The sequence below is a fragment of the Lissotriton helveticus genome, chromosome 10 (genome assembly GCF_964261635.1).
Source record: "Lissotriton helveticus chromosome 10, aLisHel1.1, whole genome shotgun sequence".
Lineage (NCBI taxonomy): Eukaryota > Metazoa > Chordata > Amphibia > Caudata > Salamandridae > Lissotriton > Lissotriton helveticus.
In genome coordinates this window covers 361,754,573-361,780,960 of record NC_136071.1, presented here as the reverse complement: position 1 = coordinate 361,780,960, position 26,388 = coordinate 361,754,573, and the positions used below count along the sequence as shown (strand labels likewise).

The 26,388-nt window shown below is 47.6% G+C and overlaps 1 protein-coding gene across 1 annotated transcript in view; it reads right to left on the bottom strand.

The window, feature by feature from the left end:
- LOC144784018 (SCO-spondin-like) overlaps window positions 1-26,388 on the bottom strand; it is a 1,726,865-nt gene that overhangs the window by 1,471,067 nt on the left and 229,410 nt on the right. Inside the window, exons 23-25 of the mRNA XM_078662721.1 lie at window positions 11,616-11,743; window positions 1,611-1,720; window positions 817-966 (exon numbers count right to left, since the gene is read on the bottom strand). Of these exons, the coding sequence (XP_078518847.1) occupies window positions 817-966; window positions 1,611-1,720; window positions 11,616-11,743 (388 nt within the window). The remainder of the gene's footprint in view (window positions 1-816; window positions 967-1,610; window positions 1,721-11,615; window positions 11,744-26,388) is intronic.

Below are 26,388 nucleotides of genomic sequence, written 5' to 3'. Positions count from 1 at the left end.
ATAACCGCCCGTAGAAAACAGCTTGCAGCACCCTCCTCCTCCCCTCCCAGGGGGGCCGGCCAAGCAGTTTGCCACAGCCGGTTTCGGTTCCCAGTCCGGCCCTGGCTGCATTTGGTTCCACCAGTGGTGTAGCTGTCCCTTTGGCTGCCCGTGGCGGTATCTGTGTTTGCCACCCTGCGACGGCCGCATTGAAGAGCAGGGGGAGGGCGGGGTGATAATGAGATTCCTCTGCTTCACTCGCGTGGCTGCTTTTAAATGTGGGGTGTTGCTGGTAATTGCCAGCCCGAGATGGCAGGTAAGTACGGGGGAAGGCCGCCGTCCTAAAAACTTGTGCCACCCGGGGTTGATTGCCCCTCCCTGTCAGCCCCCCTTTACTACGCCACTGGGTTCCAGAGTCCCGACCTGCAGACAAGGGAGAGAAAAACACAAAAGGAAGAAAGGACGAGAAAGAAAAAGGAGAAAGACAGGAAAACAGTGACAAAGAGAGTGAGATGAAGGGGCAGAGAGTGTCTGGTGGTGGGCTAAAGAGGCATGAGTTGGAATCACGACTACGCAAGCTTGGTATTCTGATATCCTGATATGTGTCAGCATCGGCCCTAGCACTTATTCTTTTACAAACTAAGCAGTTAATTGTAATTCTAAAAATAATAATCATTGCAACAACAACAATAATAACAATAATATTAATTATTTAACATTTATTTGGGCCTATAATATTTGGACAAGTTAGGTACACATTAGGAGGAAACATCATCCAAGATGACGTACTATCTGGTAGAGCTGTAAAAGGATCTGGGATCACATGGGCTTTCTTACCGTGCAAAACCGTCCCTGGTGGGCAGAAGCAGCCTTCCACGCAAGAAATGGAGTCACAGTGCTGTCCTAGCTCCATGCCTATATTCTGACATGTCCGCGGGCAGGCTGGACCACAAGCTTCGTACTCCAACCCATTATCGCACTGCATGGCTGAGGGAATGGGGACACAGGTAATATTATTTCACAGCTTCTCATTAGCATTGTTCCTCTAGATTTGGAAAGAAAGTATACTCAAATCCCATAATCACTATATGGTAGGAGCACCATTAACATTAAAGATCGCTAACCAATACAATGGTCCCTGAACAATAATCTATAATCTGGAAAGAGATTCCTTGTGCACAAAACAGAGTTTGTAAAATTGCTTTGTTAATCCCCCATGGCATTATTAGTACTGGTCTTTTTTCATTTGTGAAACGCAAAATGCACGACAAACTCCCTTTTTGTGTAGTTTCCCCACATCTGCAAAAAAAACAAAATTTCACATGCCTGTGGCGTTTTGTGCTCTTTTGTCCTTTCAGCGGGGGTATAAAGTGCTAAAATTCTAGGGACAAGAGGAAAATCCGCCACATTCGGCCCAGCCAAACAAAATCGCCAAAAAGTGGCACATTTGTACCGTTAACAACATTCTGAGGCAGAGTTGACACAAGGCAAGATAAAAATAGGGAACATTAAGTAAATGAGGCACCTTTTAATAGCCATTTTAGGTAAATCAGTTCTGTCCTGAAAGATCTTTAAACTGCTCACTAGAGTCACTTTAGACTCAAAACATAAAAATACCCAGAAGCACTCACGGCAGAGGTCTTGTGTCCTCCAGCGCACATATACTCCATGCTGGTTGCACTCTTCGGCGTATGTGGCAATGGCCGTGCACAGGCACTCGCAGTCTCCGCCGGAGTCGCACCTGTGATCACAAAATAGATTTAATTGCAATCAATCAGGGATTTTTAAAGCACAGCAAATCACCCGCGTGGGTCTCAAGGCGCAATGCAACGTAATACAAGATAATTACAGAACCAAGGATTGGCAAATCCAACAGGCCTGTTGTTGACTGCCAGCATTTGCTTTGCCAATACGTGTGAATGCTTATTTGTAAAACTGCACTTTGTGTGTATATGTAAACATTGTGAAAGAGTGGCATGCCGTCATTCAGAGAGAGGTAAGTCAGCGGCTGAAGTGGGCTGCCCCTCCCGTTGCCGTGTGCAGTGGTGGGCGGAGCCAAACTTTGACTGACACACTGATAGACCAGTAGGGGGAGAGAGTTTCCAAAAGCCCCTAAAAATATGATGTCTGTGTCTGATTTGACTTATGATAAAAAGATCTTGTCTAACGCTGGACTGAAAAAGTAACGGCTGCTATTAATCACCTAAGTACGTACGGTCAAGTGGGTCAACTCTACATTAAAATCACTAATTGCTAGCTGTAGCTGCCAAAGTGTGCCACCAAACATGGCCACACGGGGGCACCAGATTGCAACAAATAACATCAAAAACGACCTTAATTCTGGACGACAATGACGGCTAAGAGTACATTTGCCTGTTCCTGTGAAAGTCTTTGCAAGCACCCAGCCCCACCCCGCCCCAAGTCACCGTAGCACGTTATTTGATTCCAGAGTATCTAACAAGTTCCAGTTAACATCGACATCACCATCGCTTTCTGTCTCATTTCAGTGCTTTAATAGTGAACAAGCATTTTATAAGAGGGGAGAGCATCACAGAATAGAACGTTCTGTAAACAAAATAGGGACAGGTACCCCGTGAGAATGGGCAGTTCTCAGGACAACGAATATTTGAGGACCATGAACAATGCTCTGAATAGGTGGTTAGGGATCAGGTATACAAATTAGCAAGGCTTGGGCCAGAAGGCAGTGAAAATATGGAGACTCTGCAATCAGTGGTTTAAATTGGAAAGAAATAGTGCAGGTACGAATTTAAATGTACCGAGTGGACGGGGCTAGGGGCGGGGCTGTAGAGTAGCGCTCTAGTGTTTGCACGTCGCGTGGTTACGCGACGTGCTGGCGGCCATCTTGAGGCTGCGCGCGCATCCCTCACGGAGAAGCGCGAAAGTCGGAGGGCGAGCACATCGGCTCGGCGCTCCTTAAAAGCTGTTAATTATTAGAATAAACAGAGTACCTCTGTACCCAGCGTCCTGTGGTCATTTAGCTACCCTGCAACATTACAATGGCGACGAGGGTGGGATGAGGCACAAAGTACCACTGGAGAAAAGAAAAAAGTGGAAGAACAGAGGACAGAGGAAGCAGACCTGCTGAACTGGCACCACAGACCACTGCCAAGCATCAGCCTGCAAGTAAGAAGCCACACAGGGGCAAGCAGTATAAGGGAGCGCGGCAGAGCCCACGGCCCCCCGCTGACACCATATTGAGCACTGGGGGAAGGAAACAGAGTGGGAGGCGCGCCGACGGCAAGAGCACCCAGACACCCATTGAACCTCACGATCAAGGGCATCAGAGCTGGCTACCTCCGGGGAGAGCGAAGGGGCAGTCACAGAGGGCCCCCTTTTACAAACGGAGAAACAGGAAGGGAACAGTGCACCAGGCAGTCCCAGAAGCCACAGCGGCACGCCACCCACAGAAAGGCAAGAAAGGATGTGCGCACAAGCGACGTATGCGACAGCACCGTACAATTCTTACCCAAACCAGGGGACCCCCTCATGAAGTGGGAAGATTGGAGAGACTACATTGACAACTTCATAGAAGTGCTCGAAGACGAAAATGATGAAAAGTTCACCAGCAAGAGGACGAAGCGGATACTGTTACATAATCTAGGCCCGGAGGGGCTCAGAATTTTCAAAAATCTGGTACCCAAACGAAGGGGGAGCACAGATGACGACGTGTATGCTCACGCTATCGATGACCTGAATGAACACTATAAGCCAGCGGTGTGTGTATCAATCGACAGGTTCAACTTCCAGCAAAGGAAACAACGACCAGGGGAATCAGTGGAAGAGTACGTGGCGGCACTGAGAAAACTAGCGGCCACGTGCAAATACGACACATTCCAAGATGAATTTATCAAGGACCAGATTGTGATGCACACCACGAGCACAGCCGTGCAGGATAAGTTGTGGGCCAGCGGCGACGTCACACTAAAGGAGGTAATGGTGATAGTCAAGAGGGCAGAATTGGCGCGAAGGTGCGCAGAGGCGGCAAAGAGAGAAACGGCGGCAAGCCCAATGGTCAACAGGGTAGGAGATGCGGAGCCCCGCAAGGAGTACAGAAACAAAGGATCCGCATCGAAGGGACCGCACAAGTGGCAAGGCAACCCAGGACCTCCGGAGAAACAGACAGGTAACAATAAGAAAGCCTGTTACAGATGTGGGAGCTGGTCCCACGAAGCACATGACAGGAAGTGCTCGGCGTTCCGCGCCAAATGTATGTACTGTGGAATCGTAGGGCACTACGAAAAGGTGTGTCGCAGGAAATCCTCCAGGAGCATGGTGAAATACATCGACCAAGAACAAGAGGACCGGGATGAGAATGCGGAGGAAGAGGATGACACCGTACTCTGCATCTACGACCAAGTGTTAAGCGTGGACAACAAAAGATCAACCAAGCCTGTGCTGGACATGACGATCGGAGGAGTGCCAATAAGCATAGTGGCGGACACCGGATCGCCCTACACCATAGTCCCACGAGCGGTATGGAACAAAACATTCAAGCCACATTTAGGCCCAGACCTGGAACGACTAGACATCCGGCCAGTCACATACAATGGAGACCGCATACCCATGGTAGGATTCAGGCCATTGAAGTTTGAATTCAGAGGACGCAGCGCCTACTGTAAGCTATACATATCAGAAAGGGGACCATCGGTGCTGGGATGCTAGACCAGGGCGACCTGGGCATCAAATTGGATCCAGGAGGGAAAGAGCAAATACTACTCACGGAACCCGAGGTCTGGCCAGACCGGGACAAGTGGAAGAGAGAGTACCCCAAAGTATTTGGAGGCACGGTGGGAAAACTAGAAAAATTCGCCCACAAAATAGTACTCAAGGAAGGAGCCATACCGGTGTCTCACAAGGTGAGAAACGTACCCCTGGCAGTGAAAGAGGCAGTGCAGGAAGAACTGCAGGAACTGGAAAGGAAGGGGATCATCGAACCGATCACGTGCGCTGAGTGGCTCGCGCCATTGGTGGTCGTCATGAAACCCAGCGGAAAGGTCAGGCTATGTGTAGACCTGCGTGAATTGAATAAAAACATCGTCGTGGAGAAGTTCCCTTTGCCAAGAATCGAGGAGATGTTAGCCAAAACGCGAGGGATCAAGTGGTACTCAACCATAGACTTGACCTCAGCATATCACCAAATCGCCTTACACCCGGAGAGCAGAAAATTGACATCATTCATTACCCCCTTCGGGTGCTACCAATTCCGGCGCATGCCATTCGGACTCGCATCAGCGGCGGCGGTGTTCCAGAAACTGATGCACCAACTGTTCAAAAACGTGGATGGCATCCAGTACTTCCAAGATGACATCCTGGTGATGGGCCGAGACAAGTTAGACCACGATGCGAAACTAAACAAGGTACTGAAAGTCTTGGAGGCTAAAGGACTCACGGCGGAGTGGGCGAAGTGCCGGTTGGTCATGGAATCAGTGACTTACCTATGGCACGAAATCGGAGTGCAGGGCATCACACCAAAGACTGAAAACGTAAGAGCGATTTGTGATGCACCACCACCTGCCAGTAAAGAGGATGTCAGGTTGTTCCTAGGAATGGCAGAATACTATAGTAAATTCGTGCAGCACTTCGCAACAAAGACACACCACCTGAGGAAGCTGACGAGAGAGAGCTCGGTGTTTTGCTGGATGGAGGAAGCACAAAGAGAATTCGAGGACATCAAGAAAGATGTGGTGGGAGCTATACCACTGAAAGGATATGACCCACAGGGCAGAACGGTACTCATGCCAGACGCCAGCGACAAGGGTTTGGGCGCGGTTTTGATGCAGGACCGCGGGCAAGGAGTGACGGAAACCCTCAGTTTTGCTTCTCGCACATTGAGCGACACAGAAAGGAAATACAGCATCATTGAAAAGGAGATGCTAGCAGTCGTATGGGCAACAACAAGGTTCAGACAATTCCTGTGGGGCACACGATTCCAGCTAAAGACGGACCACAAGCCCCTGGTCAAGGTACTAACGTCCAGCGGACATGCGAGTGCCACTCCCAGGATTTCGAAGATGACATTAAAACTACTGGAATTTAGGTATGATGTAGAATACATCCCAGGCAGTCGGAACAAAGTGGCAGACTACTTAAGCAGAGCGGCAGCCATGGAACTGGGAGAGGTGGACCAGTCAGGGGGAGAAGAAATGGTAGCCCTGACGGACGACCAGGAAAGAGTTATCAGCAATCAGGAGTGGAGCGATGCCTACAAGGAAGACCTCACCATGCAGGAGGTGAAAACATGCATCATAAAGGGCTGGCCAGATAAACGACACATCAACGAGAACCTAAGACCGTACTACGAGGTCAGGGAAGAGTTGTCAATGGACGCTCAAGGAGTGTTCGTTTATAGGGGAGACAAGGTTATACTCCCAGCAGGCATAGTTCCCAACTTACTGGCAATACTCCACGAAGGCCATTTGGGGATAGGAAAGATGAAGTCGAGGACCAAGCAAAATTACTGGTGGCCAGGCATGGACCTACGGACTGAGCGGCATGTCAGGGAGTGCTTGCAGTGCCAGGGAGCGGACAGGACACTAAAACCCCTGCGACCGGCGTTGGGGAAATTTGACCCCCCACAGAACCCGTGGGAGGAACTGTCCATAGACATCTTAGGCCCAATCTTAGATGGGCAAGGCATCCAAAAGTATGTGTGTGTCCTCATCGACAGATACTCGAAGTGGCCCGAATTGAAGGTGGAGGAAGTTATGGACACAGAGACCATTCTAAAGTTTTTGATTGACACGTTTGTGAGAGAGGGCATGCCCAAATCCATCTTGAGTGATAATGGCCCCCAATTTACCTCTGACAAGTGGAGCAGCTTTATGGAAAGAAATGGTATTCTCTCCAAACACACCTCGATCTATCACCCTGCTGGAAATGGACTGGTGGAACGTTTCAATAGGGTAGTGATGGGGTCAGTACAGGCAGCGATATCAAGCAACAAGGACTGGGAGAAAGAAATATGGCACATGGTTTGGGCGTACCGGATCACCCCCACAGGAACAGGATACAGTCCCTTCCAGATATTGAGGGGCCGTGACCCCTTCACAAAGGACAACCGAGTGTGGAAAGAGAAAACCGTAACGAGCAAGTGGTCCCCTGCGGTAGTCCAGGCAAACTTGAAGAAAGCACAGGAAATATATGCCAAACACTACAACAGGCGTAGGAACGTGAAAGATACTGGGCTAGAAGAAGGCGAATGGGTGCGAGTCAAATTGGCAACGCTGCAAAGGAAGGGGGACAGTAAGTACAGTAAACCACTGCAGGTTAAGGAGGTGTATGACAGCAGCCTTGTTGAGCGACGGCAATGTATGGTCTCAGGATCGCATGGCAAGGTGCAACAAAGTACTGCGGTGGAGCCAAGTTGGATCGGAGCTAGAAGGTGTGGAGGACCCCTGCACAGAACAGGAACAAGGTGATGAGGACATGGACATGAGTAGAAGAGATATGGACGAGGGGCCAGGCGATAACAGCAGCCTGGGAACAGTGAAGGGAATGAACACGAGAAGGTCAGAGGAGAGCGCAACCGCGCTGAGCAATGAAGGGGGCGGTGCAGAGACTCATGAGAGAGAGACCACACCCAGCCGGGTAAGACTGACCCAGAGTGGAAGAGCAGTAGTGAGACCAGTCAGGTTTCAGGACTTTGATATGAGCAACGGACTGTAAGTTAAAAGTTTCATTGTTTGGAAAAAAGGGGAGATATGTAGAGTAGCGCTCTAGTGTTTGCACGTCGCGTGGTTACGCGACGTGCCGGCGGCCATCTTGAGGCTGCGCGCGCATCCCTCACGGAGAAGCGTGAAAGTCGGAGGGCGAGCACATCGGCTCGGCGCTCCTTAAAAGCTGTTAATTATTAGAATAAACAGAGTACCTCTGTACCCAGCGTCCTGTGGTCATTTAGCTACCCTGCAACATTACAGGGGCCAAAGGCAAGACATGACATACTTATTTACTTCTATACTAGTTGTAGGACATACCAAAACACATGAGAAATTGTTTCTATAAACAAAATAGGTTACATTGTGGCACAAAACAAAAGATGAACAAGGTGATATTTTAACAATTCCTTGTTTTGCAATATTTGCAGCTTGGATACTGTTGTTTTCTGTTACTTAGCACAATACTATATATTCTCGAGCATGCAGACACCCACAGAAAGAAACGAACAGATGTGCACAGACGAAGCATTCCACACATTTTCTTTAATATTCCAATAGTGTCTCGATTTCCTCTATCTTTTCTCTCACACAAAAACACGCACAGGTAACAAGCACACATAAGCAGACACTAACACGAAAGAATCGGGTGGGTTTGAAGAAGGGCACAAGTCGTTAAAAAAGAAGTGGGGGGACGCTGTGACCGGAAGTGACGTCACGACAGGAAGTGATGTCACGAAAGGTGCTGAGCTCCTCGTCCCAGAGAGGCCAAAGAGTAAAGTCCAGCTGTTTGGCAGGGGGGACGGTGTCCCCCCGGTAAAATAAGTGGGGGACGCCATCCACCCGCGTGGTACCCCCGACTCGAGCCCTGGTTTAAAGCCATTTTAACCTCCTTACCTCCCATGGCTTTCTCAATTGCACTGTCACAGGGCTGCCTCAATTTCTTTCAACACAGCATGATGGTGAACACCCGGATTTCATGCAAATGAGCCCATGTTGAATAGTTCAGCGGGGTCTCGCCTCGGGACTGCAAAAGTGTTTTGACTGTCAGAGACAGGTTACCAGCCCTAGCTGCAATGCTCCGATCCTTTAATGAGTTCCGGATCTCTCCTTGGCTGTGGAGAACTGCCGGTACTCAGAGTGATAAAAATAAGAAGTGCATATACTCAGTAGCTGTGGGATGTATGTCGTTACTATGCATGCATTTACAACGCATGCCTTTACAACGCAACTTTTACAACGCAAGTCGTTACAACGACTTGCGTTGGGGGGCGCTGGATAGTGAATAGTTTAATTTACTATTCCAACTCCAGTCCCCGTGGATAGTAGGGAAGGAGTTGGATAATAACTTAAACTATTCCCTATCCTGGAGCGCCCCCCAGCGCAAGTCGTTGTAACGACTTGTGTTGTAAAAGTTGCATCGTAAAGGCACAGCGTTGTAAAAGTTGTGTAGTAAACGCTGTTCCCCGTACCTGTGAGTACCGACCCATTTAAAGCACGGTCTCTAATATAGCAATGAAGAATGTAGCTGCCTGGATCAATACCATATCGGAGACCATCGAAAAGTGGGGAAACATCTAAGTTGGGCCTGTTAACAAAGGCACCTTCATGGCAGAGGATGAAGAACGCATTCAAAAACATTGAGGAGACAAAAGGAGAAATCTGGTGGAAACTGGATTCACAAAACCTTGAGTGCGGATGGCCGTGGACAATTGGATCACTAATGCGGAGTGGTGCATTAAAGAAACAGTGAGCAACAACCAGAGGGTTAAAGGCAATGGAGAATTTAGAGAGGTTGATGAGGAAATATTTTGGACAGTGGCTTAAAGTATGGAGGATATTTTAAGCAGAGACACATGAGAAAATATTAGGAAAGACATAAAAGTGGGACACACAGCAGCATTAGCGAAGTCAACAAACCATTAAGGAATTTTTAGTGAATGGTTAAAGCACTTTCTACACAGATGTTAGTGCGTAGGGAAACATCAGCTCAGTTGTTTTGCAAACATCATGTACACTTGTACTAAAATCGTTTATACTGTCAAATAGCTCTCTACCTGGTAGATAATGGGCCATTACCATGTGGAGACGACATCTCCGCCTATTTCATGGAAAAGACTGCAACTTGCTTCCTAGCATATACTAAACCAGTCCCAGTCCAATCTAATCCCAGTACAACAACTGATGAGATCCCCTCATACTGGTTTTACTACTAAAAACAATGCTACTTGGAATGCTTTCAAACTTCCAGCCGAAGCCGACATACTCAAAACAATAATATCATTAAAACCCTCCAACCACAACAATGATCCTCTGCCCTCCATACTCCCTCTTTGGTCTATGACTGTCAATGCATCTCTCTCTTGGGGTTTGATTCCAGATTGCCTGGAGATAGGATAAGTTACCCCTATCTTAAAAAACAAACAAATGCAGACCAGTCTGACTTGAATATTTCCATCCCATTACAAACTTCCCGACAATAGCAAAGTTAGTAGCGAATTGCCTACATCTGCAGCTCTGCAACTACATTAAACAGTTTTATCTCCTTGGGCTCAGAATGGGACACAGCCCTGAAACAACTCTAACACACATTGTAGAAGATGCCCTGAGATTGCTTGATCAAATTGAACCGTGCCTGCTATTCTTCTTGATCTCTCCTCTATGTTTGATACGGTCAAAAATGTCAGCATGATTGACCTTCTGGGTCAAGGATGGGGTTATCTGGTCCTGCCTTAAACTGGTTTGCCTCGTTCCTACGTAACAGAGCTCAAAGAATCAAAGTCAATCAAACCCTTTCCGACATTACTCCAGTCTTGATTGAAGTGCCCCAGGATCAACGATCGCACCCACGCTATTCAACTTGTTCATGGAACCTCTCACTGAAATTCTAAAGCACTCAAATATTAGTTACCACGTGTACGCTGATGTTACACAATTATACTTGAAAATGTCATCCCCCGAAGACGTCAACACTCTCAACTGCACCCTACTGAAAACTCAATAATAAATAAACCAGCAACCACCTTATGCTTAACCCATACAAAACAGAATTCTTCTTGATTGCCCCCACAAGCACTCTATCCCCCTCCCCCACAGAAGAATGGCTCAAATAACGTACAGCTCTCAATTGGGCCCTCCATGTCACTGACTCGACTAGATCACTAGGTATAACATTGGTTAAATACATGAATATGCAAGATCCTATCAGTGCAATTTCCAATTGAACATACGAAGAAAAAACAAACATTTCTTGCCCCCTGATGACTTCCAATTAGCAGTCCAATCCCTAGTTGTCTTCCAATTAAATTACAGGAGTGCTACTCTTGTACTCTTATAGGTTTACCCAAAGCAAGACAGGCGCTGATATGGGCCACGCTGAACTCAGTGGCTAAGCTCGTCATGGGATTCAGAAAATTTGACCACATCACACCAGACCTAAGACTTCTAAAAGGGCTCCCATTTGAAGCAAGGATCCAGTGGAAGATAGCCTGCACACACACAAGGCCCTTCCCCATAACACTCCCATGTACCTGGCTTATAAACTGGAACTGTCTAGGGGTAGTTGTTCCTTAAGAAGAGCTAACTCCCTATTGTTGAAACCGCAGAAGCTGAACACAAAGTACATTTAAAACCAATCCTTATCCGGACTAGCCCCAAGAATATGGATGGCACTGCTGCCTGTAACCAGGTCAAACCCCTTGACTACCTCCTTCAAAAAAGAAGTGAAAATGCTTCTAATGAACAAATGACTTAATTAGTAGCCTGAGGGACTCAGCTTGACTATTTTGCTGTGATTTCAAATTTACCTAACCGATTGTTACATTGTATCTGTATTGCTGCTTGCTAATTACTGATTGTTTTTCACTCTTTATGTATGACTTGCCTGCAATTTGTACAGCACTCTGATACGTGGACGGGTTATGTTCACACTATGTAAAACTCCTCAAATAAATAAATACCTACCCACAAGCATCAAAGACACACCAGTCATAGAACTGCTGGCATGGCACCTCCTCATGGCATGGAGCGAAGAGAGATTGCATGATGATGCTGCACCGCTTGCGTGCCCACGTCACACGATGGGAGTTCTCCTACTCATATAAAAAAAAAGAATATTATTAATTAGCATTGTCACAGTGAGAACCAGTGCCATGTATGAGGTATCATTAGCTAAGCTATGTCCCAACACCTAATAAACCCATCTTAAGTTAAGCGTAATTCCTGTCCAAACCATCCTCAAACAACGATTGGCTGAGTATTACCCCTTATTGGCACTGCTGAAAGCGCAAAAACATTTTGATAAGTGTGGTTGATACTTGTTGGTAACCTTGTAGGAATGCCTATGCAATTGGGCTAAGTTGGTGAGCCAATAATAAAGGGCATAGGCCTGATTGTTTAATTAGGGACAATTCTGTCATATGCCATAGGCCTGATCTGTTTATTATGGAAAATTACAGCAATGGCAGTAGGCTTGATTTAGTGTGAATATCGTATATCAAAGCTAACAGACCTTTAAAACTGGATAGGTATTACACTGTGTTAATGGCAGTAGGCATGCATTTTGTTACATCGAATATCACCGATTAATTTAGTAAGCAAGGGACTTGGTGCTGGTTACTTCCTTTGGCAAACCGTGGGGGTAGAAGATTTGCACTGAGAAACTCATTGCTAAGCCCTCTTTAGAAGGCCTGGCAGGTACAGCTGTTTGGCAGGGCCTTGAAATTAAAAAACAATCCATACACATATAGGGTCTTTTGCTCAGCCCTCTTCAGTCTGTTTGAATACCATTCACATTGCATTCTCCCTATCACTGCATACTGTATGGGGCAACTGGTTCGCCCATTTATGCTGTTGGCTCTGTTGCCTTCAGAATAATGGCATGTTGCCTGATCACATGTGCACTTCAGTGTTTGGGATGGTGACCAGTTCTTTAATTTTCTATTTGTTTCTTGTATAGGTTTGCTTTCATTTAATTTCTTCTTTAAAAAAACATTCTTAGGCTCCCTAGTCAAACCAGGACACTCATTGCCACTCTTTTCATTTGCAGTATGATGCATACTGAACATCCACTATTTTTAAACTGGGCATCCATCTTGAAATATTATTATTCATAGCTGTAAGCAATAGGGTTATTAGTTGAGGGGGTGGAAGCTCCACTCAGGTAATAAACACAATCCTTGTCATGATGAACCACAAAAGTCACTAAATACACCTCTACTTAACCCTCTGGTAGCTTGGCACAAAAGCAGTCAGGCTTAACTTAGGGACAATGCGTAAAGTATTTATGCAGCACTCAAACAGTAATAAAGTAAAAACCCCAATACAAAAATATCCCAAGCCAATTTAGAAAAAGATAGTTAATTTTAATAAATAGAATGACACCAAAAAACGAAACATCGAATCAGGAGAACCAGAGTTATGATTTTTTAAAGTTTTACGTGACAATAGTGTCAAAAAGCAAAAAGCTCTGCTCATGGTTGTCTGGTCATTCTGGATCGAGAAAAAGTTCAAGTTCAGGTTGCAAAGGAGCATGGGCCAGATACGGGGCCATTGTTTTCACCACTCCAAGATGGCCAACAAGTTGCATGCGAACATGGCAGTTATGTTGGAACTTCAACACAACAATATATGTGCAATATCATTGCAAAACTGCCATCAGCAGCTTTGTTTAATTTTAGTTTTGCATTGCAAGCATAAGCCTGCCGAGTTACGGTGGCAGCATGTTATTTTTTTCTACCTTTATTCTTTTAATGTATATTCCATATGCTTGTTTGTTTGTCTGTTTCTTTGTAGGTGGGTAAGTGTGTGAATTTAAAAATGATTCAGTGGGAGGATGAATAGATGTATGAGTCCAAAGATGAGTGGCAGTGAATGTATGAGAACTTACTCGAGGCCTAAACTGACCAGTGGCTGGAGGGACACTTTATGCTAGAAGCCAAAACTAGTGATGTTACCAATGCTAGTTTATTCCTGGGGCCACAAGCAGTGCTTAATGTGTGTCAGTGGTTGCAGGTGATGGACACCTGCACTCATTTTGGGGACATGGACTTATTTTTAGTCCTCGGATTTGACCCGGTGCAATAGAGAGAATAGCAGACAAAAGAGGAAGAGAAATATAGGAAAACAGTGATAAATGGAGAAAAACAGAATTAAAAAGCACCAGGAAGTGTGAAGTAAAGAGAAAGGAAATATAGGTTGGAGGAAGAAAGAAGCATGAGGGGTAATCAGGATTGGGCAGCCTTGAGATTTCACAACACTAGCATTTTGCAGTGCTGGCAGCAGGCTCCCGAGAGACACTTTGAGCCCCCTTACATAGTTTAAAAAAAAAAAGAAATGAAGCACTGGAACAAGCAATGAAGTATTACTTGTGGAAATGGATAGGGTGAACCTCGGGTTTTAACTAAATGTATGCTATTCCTTTAAGCTTCACCGTACTGCTATCAGTGGTAAGTCACTGCTTGACCTGCATGGTGTACAGCTTTGTTACTCTGCCTTGTGTGCCTGACTGTGTGCATCTCATAACCTAGTTTTTGGCTTTGGCTATAGCCTAACACTAATATAGCATATGCACATAGGCATGTCCCTTAAGATGGGTGGAGTAGGGCACCAAGTGTACCCACATTTCACTGAAAGTGAAAGTGGACTACTGTCACTATCACCGGTATAGCACATAGAGTGGTGGTGGCAGCACATTGTGTTTTGTTGTGATCAGCCTTTCCATCTGTGTCATTGGAGTGAGGGTCTCATGTCCCACTTGTGCAAAGTTCCACTTGTATGCGCTAACCCAACTCCTAGCACTAACCTTCCGGGTGTATGTTGAGTATGCTTGTGTGTGAGGACATCATGTTACATGTGTTGTGTGCAGGAGTGAACCAGAGTCATAGATCCCTGTGGGACACACTTTGGATGACACTGGACTGACTTCGTGTTTAAGGTGGAGTGAGTCCGTTTTCCCAGACAGTATAAGTGCATTGTTGACATTCCTGAAGCGGAAAAGAAGAGATCTACATTACAAGTTGGGACAGAGGAGATAAAGGTTGTTCAGAAATCCAATTAAGACTCTTGCTGAGAGCAGCTGCTGATTAGTCTTCCTGTAGCACTGTCATTTGGTAAATGTGGAGGTGAAAGGGGACAGCAGTATGCATTGTTCCAGGTGAAAGGGAGCCCTCAGGTGAGGTCAGCCTTTGGTCTTTCCACTGATCATGCTTCAGTTTATCTAATAACAGCAAGGCAAAGAAAGCTCACACCTCAATGTGCCTCTGCTGTTGGTGCTCCATGATGGGGATGACCCTGCTGTGAGGTACATCACTCTGCAAAAAGGCTGTGCCTAGAGAGCGGACTGGAAGTACACTTGAAAGAAGAACTATCTCAAACTCTTTTTAAAAGTACAGAGAGACGATCCACATGTCCCATGTGCTTTTAATGTATATAACTGGGCCCAGTGACCCGCATGTTGCTCCGTTTCCAAGTTCTCTATAGCCAAGGAAGGGAGTGCTCCACAGATTCCTCAGAGGGATGCTGTGCACCCAGGACTGGTCTTTGCCTGGTAGCTAACTTCCCAGGAAAGAAAGGATATAATCTGAAGTGTTGACTAGCTGGAAGAAGCTGTTCATCTGACCTGAGATGCCTAGAAGTTACCCTGCCTGCTGAGAAAGGAAAAAGCCTGCAAACCATGCAGAAGGTGTGATTTTTCAGGACGTCCCAAGACCTAGGTGATGGTGGGATCTATGAGAGGAAGGGGAGAGTGATTTCTGACCATCAGGTGTTGATGGGCATCAGATTCTGCTGGTTTCAGTTTCAGGTGGGAACTGCAGACTCACGGCTACTCCTTTCAACAATGCCAAGACCTGCAACCACGGCTGAAACTGTGCCGATGTGATCCAAAGAAGTGCAACCATGACTAATTCCATGCTGCTGTGACCTAACAAAGTGTGAACATGGCTCATACAGTGCTACTGTGCCTTAATGAAGTGCAACCGCATCTCCCCCAAAGCCACTGCAATCGAAACAACTGTGACTGCGGCTCATTGTGTGCTGGTGTGGTCTAAAAAATGGTGTGGCCACCGTGCGCCACTATACCACAAGTTAGTTCCTGAAGCCAGGCCTATGCAAAAGCCTAGCAATCAGAAACAGGTAGGTCTGTAGCTCTGATGAAATCCAAGATAACCTAGCTCAGATGGGATATTCTTTCTAAAGAACGATTTCCCTCACCCACCATAGGTGGCATGCTTCATCCTCAGGAACCTCCTTGCTCCTTGACGCCTAGTCACGGTGCAGGCTACAACTCCCTCACTGAGAGAAAGGTACACAGGGTATGTTTTCACAGAGGTATAATAAATACCCTTCAATGAGCTGAGGGTAGCGAGGTGAGAAGAGCGTGCAGAAAGATAATGTGATGTTTAAAACTGGCTACAGGGAACATGAACACCTTTATTTGTGCGCCCGTGGGTCAAGATTAAAATGAAGGACACTGCAGGAAGGATTAAACCTGCTGGGATGTGTCACCAAAGGAGGTCGCACCATGTCTAGGCATCACAGTGCGGGGAGGCTCCTGATGAAGAAGCATGCCACCTATGGTGGGTGAGGGAAATCGTCCCTACAATGAAATATCCCATTTCAGCGAGGTTATTTTTTTTCTTGATTTCAATTTTCTCTATTATTCAGACCCAGGTGTCTTATTTTATTACATGGTGAATAACTGAGGAGTCAACTTCTCCTAGTCTTTATATCTCCTCTGGCCCTCCTCTTGTGCTTCAGTGATGAGATCCACCCCATGGGGCCACCAGGTCTCCAGGTTTCCTGATTTTTTGATCCAGGGGATCACTGAGGTCACCTCTTATCACTGTCCAGGACAGCATCCTCACTGAGCAAGATAAGGCAGCGTCTGACCCAAAGCATGTACTCTCTTCCAGAAGTGGAAGTGAGGCTGCCTGTTGCCCCAGGCTCATGGTTGGCCTATGTCATACGCTTCCTAGACACGCACAATGGTGAGACGCCATAGACTATTCTTGAACTATGATAAATTGAGGGCATTTAGCATGCTAGACAGGATTAATCTTTCCCTGAGCTTTTATTCATGCTACCATAGAAGTTCGTACCATGAAGCGTGAACCACCCAGGCCAGAGGAGGGTGGGAATGGTAAGCAGCCATGACAACACGGGCTTTACCCCGCGCTGCCATTACGACGCCATTGGGAACTCAGTGGGAGAGTGAAAGGCTAGAAATTGAGGCACAGTAAGCCCAGTGTCCATGACGCGCACACTGATGTTGTTCTTTGGTACTGGATAACGTTTTTCCTTGTTGTTGGAAGCACATACATAGGGGAGGAGCATAGAGGAGTTCAGAGCACATTGGGGAGGTTACAGAGGTCCACGGCCGGCTGAAGACATAGCCGGATGCACACAAACCCTAAACTCACCACTCCTGAGGTGGGCAGGAGAGTGCCCGGGGCCATCAGCTGCTGCAAAAATCAAGGTTGAGGGCAGCTGCAGATGCTGCTGTGTGCTTGTGCAGTGGCAGAGTGACGGCCCGCTTCCATCCTACCAAGTTGGGCATCCATGATGCTTCCCACCTCTGCATGCCTGGTTTCCTCTGCTTGAGTCTGCTGAGTCAGGCCAGAGGGTATGCAGGGTGGGCGGCGGCCGTGGTTGGAGGTGCTACTCTATCTCGGATGGACGCGGTATTGGTGTGCCTGGTTTGCTCCTGCTGGCTGGCGGCTCAGTGCAGCTTGCAGTAAGCGGCTTGTCCCTAACTTCCAACATCCCCCTATACCGCCTGGTACTGCCCGGTGTGTACTTACTTTCCAGCGTTTCTAGAGGATGTGTCAATTACAACTGTCTCAAATTGAATAGTCCGCTACCTACTGCAGAACTCTGTAAAACTCTTCAAATATTTCCTGCAAATACTGCTGTCATCATATGGGACCTCAGTAAAGGATTTGCTTCCCTTGCCTAATCTATTTGGTGGGCTTTTCGGGCACACAAAGCAGAGAGTTTGGAGTGTGCCCTACTTAAAGCTTGCCTCCAGCGCTCCTTTGTGACTACAACCTGACCCTGAGGTCCTATGACTGGGGGGTGTTCACTGCTACATATTGCAGGGAGGCTGAAAGGAACCCGCCCAGTTAACATCCCATAATAACCATTACCAGGGGGAGACAAGTGTTTTAGGGGTTGGGCCCAGATTAGTAAGATTATTGAAGCTGTCGGGAATTCATCTATAGAGTTTACACAAGATCCGTTTGCTAAATAACTATTTAACCCATGCTGCAGGTGCTGCCAGCACCACAACAAGCTGACCAAGCTGATAATGGGTTCAGTGAGGAAAAGCCAATATCCCCTAACCTGCTCACCACAACCACTAAGAGAAATTGGAAACGTCAAGCTCCAATCTCTATGGAAAATTCGAACTCAATCTCTATATGAGCAACAAGGTCTAGAGTTTTGCATTACCAGCTCCAGAAGCTCGAAGTCCTTCAGGCACTATTAAGGGCACTTGACTTCTTGACGTCTCAGAGGGGTCTGAGAGTTCAGTAGAGGGAATTTTTGCTCAAAACCATAACAAGAGTCTACTTTTCCTGTGCGTGGGAAGGACAATCCAGTTCTTAAGAGTTTAGCTAGCCCAGTCAAGCATTCTTCAGACAGGAAATCACCCAGAGTTTCTCGAAGCCATTCTATCTCCTTTGGTAAGTCCTATCTGAGTGTCAACACTCAGAGAAGATATAGAGCACTGCTGAGAAATCCAATCCTGTGTTTATGGATATTACATCTTCAGAGGGCCGGGCAGCCAGGTCAGCGTCACTTGCTACAAATTAAAATTTTACTCTGTCCTCAATTACCCAATGGGTTGTTCGGGGCATCTATATGGTCAGTGCTGACAATGCAGCCAGTCCCCTGACTTTTAACACCTGTGGCCTGTCGTGTCTTGGCACGAATAAAGACAGACACGATGTAGTTTAACACCGAGCTTTATTTCTTGCTTCTTACTCCGTTCCCGTCCCTACTCTATCTATTCCCTAAGCACTTCCCCTTGGCTCCTCCTGTTCTTGTCCCTCCCTCTAGCTCCACCCCAACCACTAGACTGTATCACGATATTACATCTCCCCCCTTGTTAACAAAAGAAACTGATCGTCTAACATACTTATGATTCCTCAATTAGCTACACGGATCTGCAGGCCGCATGTTCGAGCTATACCAACGCATCTCCATTTCTTTGGTGTGGCCTTCTAGTGCCTTGACAAGAGTCTCTTTGACTACAGGGATACATCTTTGAACTTGTGAAATGTCTTGTGTGCTCTCCTTATATCCAACTTCGTGGTGGTTTCCGATAGGTTTCTGTGTTGTCCACTTATCTTCAATTTCCAAGGCGATCACAACTGCACCCGGTGAGGTGGCTGTGGACGGTTCACCATGAGGGTGGCCGTTTGTCTTCCATGTTAACCCTTGTTCGATTGACGCTCGATGTTCTTCATGAGTGGATGTTGCTCTGGTTCTCTTCCAAACACCCGCATATCGTTTTGCTTCCTTTGGTCTTGCCTGGTAGAGGGCAACACTGTCATCCTGTCCAAACTCATGCATCCCAGACGGTGATGCATTATTTGAAAAGATAATTTTGGTTCGGTTCGGGGACTCATTCGCTGCCTCTGGTTGGCTCACCCACTCCCACTCGCGTCTGGGACTGGTGAACTCTTTGACTGTCTGAGCAGGTGCATGTTCCTTTCTCATCTGATGACGGTCGGTCTCCGTCAAGACGTCAGGTTGTCTTTGTAGAGTGACTGGATGGTCCTGTCTTATCCGGTGTGTAATGTCCCTTATGCCTGTTTTCACTCGGTAGGTCATTTGAGTCAACCTTGCGGACCCCTTGAGGGGTGACGGTATATTCTTCGTGTCTTGAGATATCTGTGACTGACATGTCAAGTTGTCTTGGGAAGTGATAGAATGTTCAGAAACCTTGATATGAGATAGGTTGCTCTTGATGGGACGAATGTTCTTTGGTTCTATGGTGTGTTCGGGTGATTGGGACCATAGCCGTTGTCGGGACCATGACTCGGTTGACTCACAAGATCGGATAGACATGCGTTCTGAATCAGAAAAGTCTTGTGTGGATTCCCAGGACCGGCCAGACATACTTTCGGACTCAGAGGAGTCTTTCGTCGATTTTCTTGGAGAGCGTTCCTTGGAGAACATCTTGACTGGTGAATCTCCGACGTGAGTAGACCATGACGCGCTGCGCGTCATGTCGGAGTTATCTTTGGGATGTTTCTCCGAGTACCCCTCTCGACGTGTCGGCGATGTCATTGCACTGGCGAGGTTGTTTGACAACCTTGTGTTTGTTTCTCGTGTTTTGTCCCAGGGTATATCATCTGTGCCTTTCTCGCAGGATGGTAATGGCCTCCTCTTAGTTTCCTCGTTATCTCGGATGTCATGGATGCGTTTGTCTTTCATTTTCCGGTGTCTGAGTGAATCAGTCCGTCTTATGCGATTGGCTTCATCTTCCCACTTGTTTTGTGCACTGAAGTCAGTGTTACTGGAGTGATATGTTCTCCTGCTTGGCGCTTCCTCGTACTCATTTCCCGAGTTTGGCAGACAGGGAGGTGCCCAGGTGTGGTCGTGTATGTATTTCCAGTGTTGACGTGCCTGGTCCACTCTTTGATAGTTTGTCTTTCTTGCCCGCTTGTAGGGCAGGCTGCCGTCTTGTCCATGGGTGCGGTCTGTCCCACTTGACACTTCATCTGCTTCAGAACCATTTGCACCATCTGTTGACTGACTCCTTGAGGTTGAATAACTCCTTGAGGTTGTATCAGTGCCGCTATCGCAATCCTGACTCATCCTGGTCTTTTGTGTTGTTGACTCGGAGTATTTAATGACGCTTTGTCTCTTGTTTTGTCTTGGCTCTGATCTGGCTTCACCCTCCCTCTGGTTTTGTTTGTTTCTTGGGTTTTGTTCCCAGACATGAGGGATGTCTCTTTCCAGATATCTTTGTGTCTTGCATTCGAGTGCACGTCTTTTGATATGTCTCTTGCTTTGACCCGCACTCCAACTTCGGCCTTTCTGATGATTTTCTTTAGCGACCACTGCCCTCGAAGGATCTTGCGCTTCGTGTTGGCATTTGAACAGCCTTCGATTATCCGGAGCCGAACTGCTTCTTCATTTGTAAATGTATTGAAATGGCAGCATGGTACCAAACTTTGCAACCGGGTGATGAATTTTGGCAATGGTTCCTGCCGTGCTGTGGTGAAGGCGATGCGAGCATGATCCACGTCTACCTGTGCATGAAAATGGGCACGTAGCTTCTCTTGGAGTCTTACATAGGTCTCTGTGTCCTTTTCAGGAAATGTTCTGATTAAGCGTCCGCCCTCATGACCTACCAGCTGGAGGAGTAGTATCCGACATTTTCTATCTCTTCGCTCACCAATTGCTTCAAGAAAATCGTCCAGTGATTCCAGCCACCGGTTCCATTTGAGACCCAAACTCCGAGTGTCAGTCTGTGTCACTGGGGGCGGCACTTCAATGCAGGGTTTGGACCGTTGTGTTACTTCTCCCATTGCTTCCCGTCTTCTCTGCTGACTCTCTTCAGCCGAGATCCTTGGTCTGGTCATTTGCTTTGAGGTTGATGAGCTTCGCAACTATCTCAGTATGCACCAGTGAGTGAAACTTGGATTTCTGGAGTTCCGAATGGCCACCACTCAGCTACACTATGCGTGACTCGTGGCTCGCTTCCTTTAGAGTCGCATGCAGGTTGCAGGTGATTAGTGTCTCTTCCGCGAGGATGCATGCCACGTTTGACATCTTGTTCATGCGTTTCTTTTCGGCCCAGCGCATGTCATCTAGCCACTTAAGTGCTGGGAGAAGGCTTCCTTGATATTCGTTTACTCAGGCTTCTGGATCACTTTAATTTATTGGCTTCTCTTACTATTGATCATTTCTCTTCGTGTGATGTTGAAAGACTACTTTGGTACTTGTCTTTGCTTGTGTTTGTCGCATTCGAGGTTTATGCGGGCTGGTGCTTGTTTTCAGTGCATCCCTTGCACTTGCCAGTGTTTGCTGTGTTTATTGGCTCTTGACTCCTTTCACTTCATGTTGCTCATTTACATTCATTGGTTACATTCGGTGCGGTCTTCGCTTATTTGGAACTGTCTTCTGCAGTTCGGCCCTCTTCGGGGTCTTCAGCAAGTCTGCCCTCTTCAGGGTCTTTAGCAACTCTGCCCACTTCGGGGTCTTCTGCAGGACTGTCCTCTTCTGGGTCTTCTGCACTCTTCAGGGTCTTCAGCACTTCTGCCCTCTTCGGGGTCTTCAGCAGGACTGCCCTCTTCTGGGTCTTCTGCACTTCTGCCCTCTTCGGGGTCTTCAGCACTTCTGCCCTCTTCGGGGTCTTCAGCAGGACTGCCCTCTTTTGGGTCTTCTGCACTTCTGCCCTCTTCGGGGTCAGGCTGAAGAGAGGTGTTACCTCGAAACCGGTCCGGTCCTCGGATGCTTGATTCCGGTCTGGGAAAGATATGGCTGTTGTAGTTCGGACTGGACTGTTCCCATGGGGCAACAGGGTCAGAGCTGATTTGCATAAAGCCATTATCTGACCCAGGGTGGTGTGGAGTGCAAAAAAACGATGGATTTGGGCCCAGATCTTTTGACTGGGGGAGTGTGTGACATTGATCCACATTCAGTCCATCACTTGTTGTTTTTTGCTCTTCGGGGTCTTCAGCACTTCTGCCCTCTTTGGGGTTTTTGGCAGGACTGCCCTCTTCTGGGTCTTCCGCACTTCTGCCCTCTTCGGGGTCGTGATCGACGTTGTCTTTGTTTATCTCTGGCACTTGCTTAGGCTTATGCATTTGCTTCTTACGTCTACTTGCATTTGCATGTGCTTGTCTGTGTTGACCCTTGTGTTCGCTTGTGCTTGTTTACTCCCTCACTCTTTCAGTTGCCAGTGCTTGTTTGCCACTTTCCTCTTGTAGCGACAAATGCTTGTTTGCTCATTCCCATTTGTCTTGACTTGTGCTTGTTTAGTCTTTCATGCTTTTACATTGGCTAATGCTTGATGCTTGCTGATGCCTGACTCCGACATGGACGCTCATGGATTTCACAGGGGTGTCCCTCTCGTCTGCCTCACTCAAAGATGGCCGCCCACTTGCAACTCTCATCTCCCACGAGGTTTGACTTTGCTCACTCATCAGGCTCACAGGGCTTCAGTTGACACTCACCAGCAGTTAGTCGCTTGCAGGTAGCAACGTTTCTTCGTTTCCTCCTGGGTTCTGGTACATAGGAACGATCAGGTAGGATCGAGGCAGACTCTCGATTATGCTTCGTTACATGCGTGCCATTCCTCACGCATCGGGGGTGAGCTTTTCCGCTTTCCGTTTTCTTTTTGGCGCGCGACAGCGCTCTTTCGTCTGGGCACTTCCCAGGGCTTCGTCAACGCTTCAGAGACCCCCCGGTTGTCAGCGCAGTAGGTGGGAGCAGGGTGAGCTCCCGACTTCTCCTCAGTAGGCGCGTGCCGATTTGCACGCATCGGGGGTGAGACGCGTTTTGTCGCAAAGCGACGTTCTCTTTCAAAATGCCCTCGGCATTCAGCAGCGCTTCTCTATCAGGGCTCCACGCGACTGGCAAATCGCGGTATAGGGACAATGTCCACTGGCCTCTTACTCTAGGCGGTGGGCTTACTTCCAACACTCTTGTCTCAGCAGCGTCTTATTCTTTTTGCACTGCAGGGGGACGGGACACTTCTTCACGAGGTTCTTTAGGTGGCAGGATGCACCCATCCCACCCTCGTCGCCAGTTGTCGTGTCTTGGCACGAATAAATACAGACACGATGTAGTTTATCACCGAGCTTTATTTCTTGCTTCTTACTCCGTTCCCGCCCCTACTCTATCTATTCCCTAAGCACTTCCCCTTGGCTCCTCCTGTTCCAGTCCCTCCCTCTAGCTCCACCCCAACCACTAGACTGTATCACGATATTACATGACCCTCGCCCGATTACTAACAAAAAGTCTACCCACTCGTTTCATGAAGATATTGTTAGTGTTGGGAACCTGTAAAATATCCATTAAAAAAGAGAATTCAATCACCCTCCATATTGTGGTTGTGGGCAAAATTGTTAAATATGTTATTAGTCGCAGTAAAAGCAAGTAATTGTCACTTGCCAAAACGTGACATTCAGGTGGACCTTATGAATACTCTTGCAGTGTTCATTTCCAGTATTGATGCAATACTTGAAAAATTAAATTTGTTCATCACTAGGTTCAAGCGGGGTCAAGACACCAATTATGTCTTATACCCTTCTCACCCATGGTCAACAAATTAAGTGTTCTACCCCCGCCTTACTAACCTGTTGACTGAATTAAAAACAGACAAGTCTTACGAATACCTTCATGCACAAAAAAAGTCCGCCAGGAAGAGGGAGGGGTCTCCCCCTTTCTGCTTAGAATGCCAAGGAAGACATCCTAAATGTATTGGGGCGAAATGTTCCTGCTTGTTTACTGACTAGCTGAGGGAGACCCAGGAACCCGTTTCTCCTTGCTGTAGTGGAAGGTCACCAGCAACACAGACACTTGCAGGGGAGAGCCGATGCAGGGCCCACCAACGCTGCTGGGGACTGCATGTCCCATAACCCCCTGCTTCAAACACCTGGGCCGGAGTAAGACTCTATTTAAAGTGCATTGCACTCCTGTGGTGTGGGACACGCAAGGGCTGCATCCGTGCCAAGGGCCACGGCCAGAGGAGGCTGGGCTGGGCTCCACCTCTGGGTCTTTTGATCGAGTATTTCGATCATAACACTTGCCGTCATGGGAAAGAGGAAAATTGTTCAGAGGTACCCAGGGGATGAGGTGACAACCACCTTAGACACATTTCTTGTGTGTGGGGCAAATGTTCTTAGTAAGGAGATCGAAATTACAGTAGTGTGTTTAAATGGCACAAGTGTTCTGAGCATACGCTAGCCATAAACAATAACTTCCAGCCTCAGAAGTCAGGTCCAAGAGGGTTAGAAAGTTCACAACCAACACGACCACCTACGGATAAGGAGGGGGGTCTCACCTGAGTGGCAGTCGAGCTATCATATTTTGCTTTGAAAGCATCCTCTCACAGCTTCTAATAATCCCCCCATACTCTTAGGGTTGGTTAATCACCCCATGCAAGCAAGGGTGGAGAGGAAGGGGGTAACTGCTTGTAGGCTGGGCATCCAAATGAAGGGGCAGCCTGCAGGATTTGGCAATGAGAAGGCTCAAGTTTTAGATCTTCTCCCAGCAGCATGCCCCTCGTATTGATTTTAGCTACTGTGCCTAGGTTAAAGCCATCCCAAAAAGAGGCTAGAGTCTAGATAATCTGGAAAGTCTCACACTGGTTAAGTGGCTAAAACTGTTAGGTTAAAGGCCCTGAAGAGTAAGGCCTGCGAGGCCCTGCATAGAACAAGCCTAGCCAAAGATAGCTCTAGATTGTGGTGAACGCCACGCTCCTTAAGGATCCCAACGGCCCTTCTCTAGAGGCACACATAGGGCAAGCGGACTGGATAGTCCACTTTGTGCAGGACTGTGTCCGCAGTGGTTGATAATATACCCATCCTGGCTGAAGATGAACCCCCTTGGTTTTCAACTCAAACGAGGTAAAGAGGGCTTTGGGGAAATGTAATAGCCTTATGGCCCCCGGCCCGATGGGGTACAGGTGGACGTTTTTGTGGAGCACCAGGACTAATGGGCTCTACTTTTGGTGGTCGTACTAAATGCTATAGTAAAGGCTGGCATATTGGCATCGTGGAACCTGTCAGTAATTGTGCCAATATAGAAAAAGGGAGATAAGTCTAGTCCCAGAAATTGTAGGCCAGTCTTGTTCCTTGACTCCACGGCAAAATTAATAGGGCACTTATTGTTTAATAGGTTGAAGGCGTGGGTAGAGTCAAACAACATCCTGGTTAACACATAGTATGGTAATAGAAAGGGCCAGGGCACGATAAACCAGAGCTTAAACCTGAGCACCTTGATAGGCAAGTACACGTCAGTGAAGAAAGGTGCCGTAGATGGCCTTTATGGACCTTCCTGCTGCGTTCAACTGTGTTTCTCATTCTAAACTGGGATCCATTGTGGCTAAGTGTAACGGAGAGGGTAAGAGGGTGGAAGAACGGACACCTCAGGAAGAATGGTGGGTCACTGAACATCCCTCCCCTCCTTCCCTTCAGGGCGACTGGGCATCGTGGCCACTCATAGACGAAACGGTTGAGAAAAAGGAAGGCGCCTTTAACTGGGCGTATACTGACGATGAGGACATGCCCACCAGTGACGTCGGCTTCACCAGACTGGAGAAAACGCCGGAAGATAAAGAACCGGCGTGTGACGACACCCAGGAGGTAGAGGCCGGAGCGTGGTGGAGTGCAAGAAGCAGCGAGAGCGGAGAGCAGAGTACGGCTAGAGAGAAGGAAGGCAAGCCAGGAGGCCAACATCCCTACGGAGCGCCGTGCCACACTCCCGAGGGAGGAGTGTGGCTGAGACAGGTACGGGAGAGAATTGCAGGCTGGGTTGGGAGGCGGGGAGTCTCTCCGCCTTAGCGCTGCAGCAAGACATCGCCCGCATTTTATATAACCTGTAAATAACCCTTGCCCTATCTATACCTCGTCCTTCCCCTCCCTTCCCATACACTCTACCCTCACCACGTACCCTTCGGCACCTCCCCAGATTGTATATACACGCACAGCAGCGGTGTCCTTCACTTACCTGGTTCCCCGGGGGGCCCCCTATAAAGAGACCTAGAGTCCTGACG